General features: G+C 44.1%; 1 protein-coding gene across 5 annotated transcripts; it reads left to right on the top strand.

Moving 5' to 3' along the window:
* The first annotated feature begins 12 nt into the window (after nt 1-12).
* Nucleotides 13-9,867, top strand: LOC120027832 (nucleoporin p58/p45-like). 5 transcript variants are annotated; one of them, XM_038972886.1, is made up of 15 exons: nt 13-404; nt 732-883; nt 1,041-1,073; nt 1,266-1,532; nt 1,756-1,797; nt 1,886-2,045; nt 2,187-2,252; nt 2,378-2,552; nt 2,662-2,741; nt 4,076-4,194; nt 4,301-4,383; nt 4,499-4,700; nt 8,142-8,225; nt 8,677-8,775; nt 8,911-9,867. In XM_038972886.1, exons 1-15 carry the CDS (start codon nt 325-327, stop codon nt 9,078-9,080), a joined length of 1,812 nt encoding a protein of 603 aa, XP_038828814.1. In that variant the 5' UTR covers nt 13-324; the 3' UTR covers nt 9,081-9,867. The 5 variants fall into 5 exon arrangements, with proteins under 5 accessions (XP_038828814.1, XP_038828815.1, XP_038828816.1 ...); XM_038972887.1 differs by lacking the exon at nt 1,041-1,073; XM_038972888.1 differs by lacking the exon at nt 1,756-1,797.
* Nucleotides 9,868-11,931: the final 2,064 nt, after the last annotated feature.

The raw sequence follows: 11,931 nt of genomic DNA, 5'->3' as shown, positions 1-11,931 counted from the left end.
CCGGAAAATACATCGAGGGTAAAGCGCGGATTCGGAAAAACAGTTTTGAGAAGGAAGTTAACATTTTAGTGCTGTTTAACTATATGCATAACGGATTAATTACGTTTCAGATCGCTGTAAATGTGTATACGTTACTAAGCGAGTGAGTTTAAATCGCCGAATAGTATGTTGTTTTTATGTTCTTTCACGTTACCATGACTTTGTAGCCACAGTCACACTGGCCTGCACGCGGGCGTTCGTACCTTTCAAAGCTAGCTAACAGCTATCGAACAGTCAGTTAGATAAAGTTTGACTAACTAGAAACTTGGTTGTTGTTGCTTAAATATGTCAGGCTTTAATTTCGGATCCGGGGCTATTGGTTCCACCAACGCTGGCGGAGGGTTTTCGTTTGGAGCCGCTGCCAGGTAAGAATTGTACGGCTGACGTACGTTAGCTTTATCTCGCGGATATGTCGATATGCGCGGGTTACCAAGGATGTATTGTAGCCAACTAACTAACTAGCTAGATTCCTAAATATCGATGTAGAAGTAATCATGCAAACATCGCTCTGATGTAAGTGTGTCAAACTGCTAATATATTATGGGTGTGTCAACTAGTTGTTTCTAATATATATATATATATATATATATATATATATATATATATATATATTGTAATTGTGACAGCGGCATGTAATGTTTTATACTTCTTCCCTCGATCTCCCCCACTTTTTCTCTCACCCCTTTCTCTAGTACCCCAGCTGCAGCAGGTACAGGTGGGTTTACTCTGGGTGGAGCTCTGGGTGCTACAGCCCCAGCCTCCACCACCTCTTCTCTGGGCCTGGGTGCATCACTATTCTCACAAAAACCTACTGGGGGGTTCTCCTTTAACACTCCTCCCTCAGGTAGGTACACATGTTTTCAACATGGCCTGTCGGTCTCTTTCCCTCTGCAGACCTGCCTCATGCTTGATGTTTCCTACCACCAAGTACAAATAAATACACAGACATACATTTAGGTGTAGGTGACTATTGTAGTTATGGAGTTCTTGTTTTTGTGCAGGAGCTGCTGCACCCACCCAAGGCCTTACATTAGGTGAGCTTACTATCAATGTAGCTACACATCAGTCAAGACCTCCACTGCTACCATTGGCTCATCCCAGTCTGTGCCTTCGCATGATGATGCAATAGTGCCTGTCTTGGCAGATTCATTTGTTAATGTCTGTGGGTGATGATGTCATATGGTCGAGTCTACCTTTAACCCTGCTCTACCTGCTGTCTCTCCCAGGTGCCCCAGCAGCCTCTACAGCCCCTACCACGGGCTTCAGTATGACCTTCAATAAACCCTCTGCCTCGGCCCAACCCTTCTCCCTCACTGCAGCCTCCTCGGCCCCCACAGGGGCAGGACTGACACTAGGCTCCGTCCTCACCTCCACTGCGCCACAGCAAGGAGCCACAGGATTCTCTCTCAACCTAGGGGGTGTGGCCGCAAGTACAGCCCCATCCACGGGTCTATCGCTGGGTTCCAGTATGTTCTCTAACATGGCTACTACTGGTTAGTTAACTAAACATCTCTGTCTCTCTCTGTTATCCAGCATGGATCCTACTGGTTAGTTAATTACACACATCTCTCTCTGGGTCTCATCACACCTATCTTTTTCCATTTCTATCTCTTATCTGTCTTTTCACTACATTCCTTATTTGGAGGTCGTGAATGATCTGTCTTGCGTGTGTGTGTGTGTGTGACTAATACCTTTTTGATTATGTGTTGATCTTAGGTCTGAGTCAGTCCACTCTTGGAGGACTGGGGTTTGCGTTAGGTTTGTATGGGTGTCAGACTAACATTTGCATGGTTGTGTTTGTGAGTGTCAGTGTGTTTATTTGTGTTAATGTTTTGTCTGTTTTCAGGTTTGGGCCAGACCACTCTCGGATCAGGGGGGTTGACGTTAGGTTCCCTGGCCTCTACCTCCACGGCGGTGTCAGCGGCCCCCAGCCTTGGACTGGGCGGAGTTGACTTCAGCACCTCCTCAGAGAAGAAAAGCGACAAATCATCAGGGGCCAGCCCACAGTGAGTCCTACTGACTGACAACCGTCTGGACCAATGAGTGTCCACAGTGTCATTTCTTGACCAACCGTTTATAATGGTCATCATAATAGGTAATATATCTGACTCTTGTTCCTGTTTATTTTTCTTTCCTCTCACTCTCAGAGACAGTAAAGCTTTGAAAGATGAAAATTTGCCTCCAGTCATCTGTCAGGATGTAGACAACTTCCAGTACGTAAATCAGTACTTTCCTTCAACTACACCCCATGTTAGTGTGTGTGGCTCTAACAGTACTGTTTGCACATCGTTGGTCATGAAGATGCATTGTGTTGACGTGTGAGTTCTCCGTCCTGTAGGAAGTTTGTGAAGGAGCAGAAGCAGGTTCACGAGGAGATCAGCAGGATGTCATCTAAAGCGATGCTGAAGGTTCAGGATGACATCAAGAGTCTCAAACAGCTGCTGTCTGTCAGCGCTTCGGGACTACAGAGAAACGCCCTGGCTATAGACAAACTGAAGATGGAGACTGCGCAGGTACACACGCTGATGTCACATTGTCTTTTGAGGAATTAAGGCTCAGAATACACATGCCCTTACTGTTGCTGAATGTCATAGTCCCTCTCTCCTAACCCTCCTCGTCTAGGAGTTGAAGAATGCAGACATAGCTCTGCGGACTCAGAAGACTCCCCCTGGACTCCAACACGACAACACAGCTCCCTATGAGTGAGTATTCCTATCATTGTTATATCCCCCTGAACTTACATGATCAAAAGTATGTGAACACCTGCTCATCGACTATCTCGTTTCTAAAATCATGGGTATTAATATGGAGTTGGTCCCCCCTTTGCTGCTATAACAGCCTCCACTCTTCTGGGAAGGCTTTCCACTAGATGTTGGAACATTGCTGCGGGGACTTGCTTCCATTCAGCCACAAGAGCATTAGTGAGGTCGGGCACTGATTTTGGGCAATTAGGCATGGCTCGCAGTCAAAGGTGTTCGATGGTGTTGAGGTCAGGACTCGGTGCAGGCCAGTCAAGTTCTTCCACACCAATCTCGGCAAACCATTTCTGTATGGACCTCGCTTTGTGCACAGGGGCATTGTCATGCTGAAACAGAAAAGGGCCTTCCCCAAACTGTTGCCACAAAGTTGAAAGCACAGAATCGTCTAGAATGTCATTATATGCTGTAGCGTTAAGATTTCCCTTCAGTAGAACTAAGGGGCCTAGCCCGAAGCATGAAAAACAGCCCCAGACCATTATTCCTCCTCCACCAAGCTTTACAGTTGGCACTATGCATTAGCACAGGTAGCGTTCTCCTGACTTCTGCCAAACCCAGATTTGGCCGTTGGACTGCCAGATGGTGAAGTGTGATTCATCACTCCAAAGAACGCGTTTCCTCTGCTCCAGAGTCCAATAGCGACAAGCTTTACACCACTCCAGCCGATGCTTGGCATTGCGCATGGTGATCTTAGACTTGTGTGTGGCTGGTCAGCCATGGAAACCCATTTCATGAAGCTCCCGACGAACAGTTATTGTGCTGAAGTTGCTTCCAGAGGCAGTTTGGAACTCGGTAGTGAGTGTTGCAACCGAGGACAGGTTTTTACACGCTTCCGCAGTCGGCTGTCCCGTTTTGTGAGCTTGTGGCCTACCACTTTGCGGCTGAGCCGTTGCTGCTCCTAGGCGTTTCACAATAACAGAATTTACAGTTGACTGGGGCAGCTCTAGCAGGCCATAAATTTGATGAACTGACTGACTTGTTGGAAAGGTGGCGTCCTATGACGGTGCCATGTTGAAAGTCACAGAGCTCTTCAGTAAGGCCATTCTACTGCCAATGTTTGTCTATGGAGATTGCATGGCTGTGTGCTTGATGCACCTGTCAGCAAAGGGTGTGGCTGAAATAGCTGAATCCACTAATTTAAAGGGGTGTCCACATACTTTTGTGTGTGTATATATAGTGTACCATACCCCTTTTTGGATTTTGAACCACTGATGAATGTACTGCATTTTAGCCATAATAAATTCAAACCTGTCGGTCTCATTCTTTCTCCCTGTCTGTAGTTATTTCCGGTGTTTAGTGGAACAGTTTGAGGTCCAGTTGCAGCAGTACAGACAGCAGATAGAGGAGCTGGAGAATCACCTCACTACACAGGGCAGTGGATCACACATCACACCACAGGGTAACATACATACATACATACATATATACATACACACAGACTTTTGACTTTCTTCATAGTCTTTATGTGTGTGTTTCTGTGTCTCTTCACTGGATATTGTGTGTAGATCTGTCACTGGCCATGCAGAAGTTGTACCAGACGTTTGTGGCTCTGGCTGCTCAGCTCCAGTCAGTACACGAGAACGTCAAGGTAAGTCCTACAGACATCACTGTTGACTGTTCTATAACAAATCACCTTGTTACAGAAATAAATATTGAGTATTTTGAATGAAGTGATTGAGGTTCTTCCTCTGGGGTATCTGTAGACCCTGAAGCAGCAGTACCTGGGATACCGCCGGGCCTTCCTGGAGGACTCCACAGACGTCTTCGAGTCCAAGCGGGTGGCCAGTAAGAAGTGGCAGAGTGCCCCACGCATCACCACTGGCCCTGCCCCCTTCAGCAGCGTCCCCAATGCGGCGGCGGTCGCCATGGCAGCCACGCTGAGCCAGCAGCAGCAGCCCGGCCCAGGTCTGACCTCCGCCTTCAAGTTCTAGAACCCTGACCCCCTCACCTTTGACCTTTCACCTTACCACCCCTCAGTCTGACAGAGAGAGGGGGAGGAGAGAGATGTAGGGAGAGAGAAGGAAAGTGGGACAATAAAAATGTAGCCAGTGCCCAACTTTTAGGTTAGTTTGTCTTTTCTTTCTCTGGAAAGAGGGAATGAGAAAGAGGAGAATGTAAAAGCAACATAGTAAGTTCCAAACAGTGTTCATTTTGTCTTTCTCCAGTGGTTCTGCTCTATACGTGTGAGAAGACCTTTTCCTCACAGGCATTAGACCCAAAGCAATCTTTCTGCAGCTGTGTTGGAACTGCCTGTTCATCAACGTAGCAGGGGCCATTACTCGGCTCTCTGCTTTCCCTTCATTTCCCCCTCTCTCCCTCTCTCTCTGTCTCTCCGTCTCTCCCTCCATAAAAGAAGCACTTAACAGTTTCTCAGTGAATCTGTGGCTTTTTAAGATGATTGAAAAAGTGTAGAGTTCTCAGATTACTGGAGATGAGACTAAAAACAAGAAAGCAGGACTCGTATCACTGGGTATTCATTCACAGCTCTCATCTGTCCCAGACAGACTAGACTAGAATCTTTTGAATACTTGGAGGCTGCATTCTCTTTGGGTTCAGTCACTTAATTTATATTGAATGGGTTCTTGATTATCTATATTTATTGAAGGTGCTTTTTTGTGAAGCTTAACTGCTTTGGTTTTATTGAATAAAATATCTTAGGTAGTTAGTCTGGAGCTAGTCTGGATGGTGTAACGTGGTGGTTCCAAGTGAGTGTGCTCTGTGTCTTCGATTAGGACGCAACCGTCCAAATCGGTTTAGTTCGGAAATTGGGTATCAACCTTCTTTTTTTATTATTAGGATTTTCCTGAACAAACTGGTTTAGATTAGGAGACAGTTGTCTGTGTGTGTTTTCATAAAGCAGTAATGTAGCTTTCACTGTGTGGTAGCAGTCTTGATAAGCACTTAAATCACACACACTCATTCTCTCTCTCACACACACACACACACACACCAGCCTTAGACCAGCAGATCTCCCTTCCCAACTAGGTTGTATGTAATGAGTAATGATTTTGTCTTTTCTCAGCATCTGTCATTTTGTCTTTGATTGACATGCTTCACCTATATTTCAGGATGACATTTTAAAAGTTCAAGACGATCTGACAGTATATAGCCTAGTGTTTAAAGAAGATATTATCATTTACTGCACAGGTCTTACATCAAAAGGGTGTTTTAATTTCAGTGAAAGATTTTAACTGTTGAACATATGCATTCCTTTTTGTAACAATGGCAGCGTCTTTAGTTGTAATAGCAATAACAGCAGGCTCTGGTTGCTAGTGGCCAGGTGTGTGCTTGTCTGTCTGTGTGTGTGACTATCTGCATTGTAGACAGGACAATGACTGCCTCAGCTGGTAATGACCGTTTTACAGTAATTTTAACCACAGACAAGACACCCACTTCTACCTGACAGTCCATATCACTTTCAATCCATCACTATGCATTCTACAATAACCTTTTGACTAAGATTGTGATATATCAGTATTTCCTACACACACTACTTAACACTGGCAGGTGGTTTACCATGCAGGTCTACCTCACTCCAGGATATAGATGGCAGAGGGGCTGACGCACAGTCTGTCTGTACAGATGGAACCTAGTTCTCTTTAGTTCCATAATCCATTCTATTTAATAGAAGGGCTACGATGTTACGTCACTCACTAGTTTTACAGGGGAGAAACCGAGTGAACGTGCTGCTCGTATCAACTGCCTTGGGAAGGCCAGTTGGATCATTAGTGCCAAAAATCAGTATTTTTCTCTATTCGGAGTCGGCCATTTTGTGCTCCGAGATTAACCAACTGCTGCTCTGGACTGACCCGTCTGTCCTCCATTTCATGCTAGCATTCCAGAACCACTCTGAAACTTTGATTGTTCTAGAATGAGTAGCTAAATAGTTGTGAAACTGGAACACGTAAATTAGTTCTGGAACTCTGTGATTGGTTCTGGAACTCGTGGTCTGCTCTACATAGCAAACTCCTGTTAATGTGACAGGGATGTCTAACAGGACTATGATGAATGTCTTGGGGCTTTTTGAAGGGGTTCTATGAGGTCAGAAGGTCCTATAGTTTTTTTTTAAATCCCAGCCCCCGTCCCTGCAGGAGGCCTTTTTGGTAGGCCGTCATTGTAAATAAGAATTTGTTCTTAACTGACTTGCCTACATAAATAAATAAATGACTACTAGTTGTGGTTGGACTGACTGGCTGAGAGACTGTCCGTCCACTCAGACAGTGTTCAGACTCAGAGGAATAGCTAGTTGGAGCCAGTGAAGTGCTGGGATGTTTGTAGAACACTGGTATTGGCTGGGGAGGTGTATTTTCAGACAAAAACACAGATGCCAATTCAGTGGCCTGTTCAGGAGGGTGTGATGTTACAGAACGTTCAGATAGAAATGTGTTGTAGAATAGGGAGTCATATCAGCTCTATTCATTACATTTCTTTCTTCAACGTACAGAACGTGTCACATCACTGAACACAGCCCTCATCTTCACTCTGGTTCAGAGTGCTTTTGTTTAGAATGGTGTGTTTAATCTAAATATAACCAATGCTTGTTGTTGACGATGATGCATATATCTGATACTATATAATATTGTGTGCCTTTTGAAACTAGACATATTATTAATAATAATAATTTTGCGATGCATTTTTTTCTGGCACAGGCTAGTTCCTTCACTCTTGGAATCTTGAATAGTTTTGGAAAACTTGTGAAATGCAATATAGCGGCTAGGAATTAACAATCGGTTGTGTCCTTTAACTGTGTCTGTTTATATGTAAGTGGTATTGCTTTAAATTGACAATAAATCCGTTTTAAAGGAGCGACTTTGTCTTTGTTTCTTTTTGACTGGTAAATTACTGATTTTTGAACACCCAATTGGATTTAAGAGAATTAATGAGTACACTTTTTGGATGAAGCTTAAACCCAAACTGAGTTTGCATCTCTAAAATCCAATTTAAGAAACGATACAGGTGCACGGAGGTTCAGAGTGAAGGAACTAGCAGACATGTTTCTACCACAGTCACATTTGTTTGACCATTTTATCTGTGAAAATCTATCCACAGTTGCTAATGTATTTGTAGAAATGTGTAGGGATTATCTCAAAGGGAACAACTTCGATGTGGCAGTAAGGTTAGTGTTGGGGTGAGACAGAAGGTTGGGCTTAGAAGTCTGGTGGAATGTCATACAGAACCACTGATCCACGGGGTCCTGACATGTTACTCTATTCACTCTCTTGTGGACACACACAGCCTATATCACTACTGAATGTTGCAGAGAGGGGGAACTTGACTTCAGTAACACACACACAAACGGACACTCCCTAGTCCAGAGGAGTAAGCTGTGTGCTCTCTCTGTCTCAGGGAGCCAGGCGTCCCTGGGGTCTGGTTTGGGAAACCCCTTTGCCTTGGGAGTGGGCTCTAGCTTGGGCACCTCAGGCCTCGGAGGTACTACCTCTCTTTTTACATCTAGTCTTCTCTTCCTCATCCATCTCTACTATGCATCTTTCTCACTGTCTGTTGCTTTCTTTAGATCTCACTCGCAACCTCTCTCCATTTATCCCCCTCCTTGTGTGTGGAAGACTGTTGGCAGTGTTAGGAATGTATGTGGTGTGAGTTAAGCTCTTCACTATCTAGGGCTGAAACAGTCTGCCTGTAGCTGTGGTATGTAGTGGGTCTCTATGCTTTACTCTCGTCATTGGATACAGTTACGTCCACTATACCCTGTTTGTGAGTGAGCCAGTACAGAGGCTTAGCTACTGTTCTTTCTCTCACTCTTGCAGTAGTTGTGTGTGTGTGGTGTGTCCATGAAGCTAAGCTCTCTCACTCTGTCATGTAGTAGCAGCGTAGTAAGTGTGTGTCCCTAAAGCTTGGCTCCCTCAATCTCTCTCCCCTGCAGTGTTTGGTGGGGGTCCAGGTTTCGGGGGGGTAGCGACGGGGGGCTCCTCATTTGGTTTCTCCTCCGCCACCAAGCCCTCGGGAGGGAGCCTGAGTGCAGGTACACACACACACCTTACCTCCTTGTGCAAGCTCTCTGGAGGGTGTTTTAGCAGACACACACACTCCCTGTGAGCATACTCATTATTTGAATAACTCATGTCCTCTTCTGTTTCTCCTATCTCCTTCTCTCCAGGTTTTGGAAGCAACAGCAGTTCAGGGTTTAACTTCAGTAACCCCGGCCTCAACGCGTCTGCAGGCCTGACGTTTGGCGTGTCCAACCCTCCCGCCACGGGCTTCGGCACTGGAGGTCCACTGCTGCAGCTCAAGAAGCCCCCGGTGGGAAACAAGAGGGGCAAGAGATAGAGGGGCGAAGGGAATGGTTAGGATTTGGGGAGGGTAAGCTGATCCTAGATCTGTTACTTCCAGAACTGTCCAAGGTTGTTTAATGGGTTAATGGGTCACAGTCCATGTATATGGATTTGGGAGGGTACGTTTATTCTAGACCTGTGCCTAAGGGTGACTTCTAGAGCTGTCCAGGGGAGGTCGGGGTGTAACAGTCTGTCCCAGATCTTTATTTTTATACCTGACGGGGGAGCAGAGGGTTTGAGGGAGGGGGGTTATGCAGGACCAGGGTGGAGGGAATGAGGAGAGGGAGAACTCGAGGAGGAAAAAATGTTGAAACAGATCAGCACATTTGGACAAGGTTCATAACCTGTGTTTTGTTCTTTTTAAAAGTCCTCATTATCGTTTCATCATGATTGCTTAGTTTTTGTCGAGTTTTTATTTTATACTCTTTGTAAGTGTTTGTTGTGTGTGCAAGGATGCATGCAAGGGAGAGAACTGGCCGTGCCGAATGTTCCACACAGCCCCAAATTAGAACCTGAAAGGGCACCAGAACACACCAAACATGCACAAACACATACGTACATTTCCTGTCAAGTGTGAATTTATGCAGTGTGTGTGTCAATAGACCGTGGTGTTGTTTTAGGGCTGGTGGATGATGAGCATATTACTGTCTGTGCTTTTCCATTGTCTATTCTGATTCTCTCTGTTACCAAATAGTGATGTCATCCTCTTCTATTCATCTGAGTTGATAAGTGTAAACCTGTATTTTCAAACATCAGTTTAATAATAAAATTCCTGATGTTGATGATGGTTTTCCTTTATGTCTGTTTTTGTTGGAACGTTTCTCTTATGCGCAGGCAGAGGTCATGTATCAAGTGTTTGGAAAGATAATCTGCTGTTTGCCTGTTTACAATGCCACCTGGCGGTTGAACAAATATTTTGCGGCAATACATGTCATCTTTCTGGTCCAATCACCGAAGCTTACTGTTGCTATGTGACCTTGAGGGCAAACATTTGGTGTTACTATGCAATGAAAATGGGGTTGTCCATCTCTAAACCAAATCAACTTTTTATTTAATTTAGCAATTTGTCTATTGTTTTTTGCCAACAAAGCAAGATATTCGATTCCGTATTCAGGTAAGAATTTTTGTAATAACTAAACTGATTACATGACTTTGTTAGCCGTGTTTGTCTGTTAGGGTTGCGAAAGTTCAACTGAGATAGGAACAGTAGCACACCTGAACTTGGTTAAAATAATTGTTTAATTCAAAAGTTAATAAATGGCAAATACATTTTTCGTATATACGGGTTCACTGCACCACCCCGCAGGGTGGAACAGAGAAGACACTTGTTCCTGACAAAGATAGTATATTATACTCGTGACAGAGATTAGTTCCCACTTCCGAGCCGGCCTGTCAGAGTAGAGACTGGGCGTGGTTTAGACTCACCCAGCCTATCGTTGGTGTTGGCACATAAGCTGGTCCCAGCCTCTTTGCGCTTTCTGGTGTCCTGTCGCTGTGTAGATTACGCTCCCTCACCCAAGAGACTGGGGTCAGACAGTTTTATAACATTGTCTGAGATATTCGCACCTGTATACAATGTCCACTGTTCTCGCTCAAGGCTAACTACAGCTTCCCAGCACTCTTATCTGAGCTAACTGTTACTTCCAGCACACACGCACAGACATCCAGGCGCCCAGACCAACAGTTTGTCAATATCCAATCACATTTAATACAGTTGCTAATCACGTTTGTTATAGTATTCAATCTCATATGATATAGTTGCTAATATTCAATCACGTGTGTTATAGTATAACTCAGAACCTCACATATGTTAGGGTTAGGGTTAGCCCTAACCCTAACCACAGTCAGCAGTCTCATGATTCACCCCCTCCTGTGTCTCTCTAAGATTAGCACAGTCTCGGTCACACAGTACAGCTTCACACTACTGATACATTTGTTGCATACACACACATATTTCATACACACACATATTTCAGGCTGTGGCCTCATGGTTAGACAGAGCATTGGTAAGAGTAGAGACTAATGGAAAATACAGGTTCACATGAGTCAGTAATTCAAACTTTAATGCATAAGAAGCCCTACTAGCTTATAGTTAGTTAAGCATGTCAAAAAACCTTATAAAACCCCACAATCCCCCGTTTGACACCTAAAAGGTGTCAACATAGACATTTTTGATTAACATAGACATTTTTGATTCCCCCGTTTGACACCTGAAAGGTGTCACATACAATAAACATTTCATCCCTTTTTCCATATACTAGGTGGGCTCGTTACCACCCAGGAACTTATAACCTTCTTAGGGAGAACAGTGTTATTCATAGATCTCTTTACATAGAAATTTTGATTCCCCCTTTTGACACCCACAAGGGTGTCACTCATTATAGTAATATGTTAATAGCATTTCATGAAAATAATAAAACGTTTATTATTAATTAATTAATTAAAATTTTATTTATTTTTATCAACAAAGAAAAAATCAACAAATGATATACGCTAAGTTGCATTTCGACTCCTCCTTTTGATCTCAGAATACAAAGATTAAAAGAAACACACCTTTATTGTATAGAAAATAAAAACCATCTAGTCCACCCTGCTACCCCTAACAGGTACCAGGTTGGCTACCTCCCACCCAGGAAATTTAAACCTTGACATAAGGTAGGACAATATACAGGGTAAAAGATTACGAAGATATATTGTGAAGCAAAAAATAATGAATTAACACTAAAAATAAGCACATTTTTATTTCTATTCTTTTATAGCAAACCATGGATCATCCTCTGTCAAGACAGTCTCAGCATCCCCCCGTGAGTAAGCAGTGGCATCATAACTGCAGCGTGCGCAACATC

The sequence above is a fragment of the Salvelinus namaycush genome, chromosome 33, assembly GCF_016432855.1.
Source record: "Salvelinus namaycush isolate Seneca chromosome 33, SaNama_1.0, whole genome shotgun sequence".
Classification (NCBI taxonomy): Eukaryota; Metazoa; Chordata; class Actinopteri; order Salmoniformes; family Salmonidae; genus Salvelinus; species Salvelinus namaycush.
This window is presented reverse-complemented; position numbering and strand designations above follow the sequence as displayed.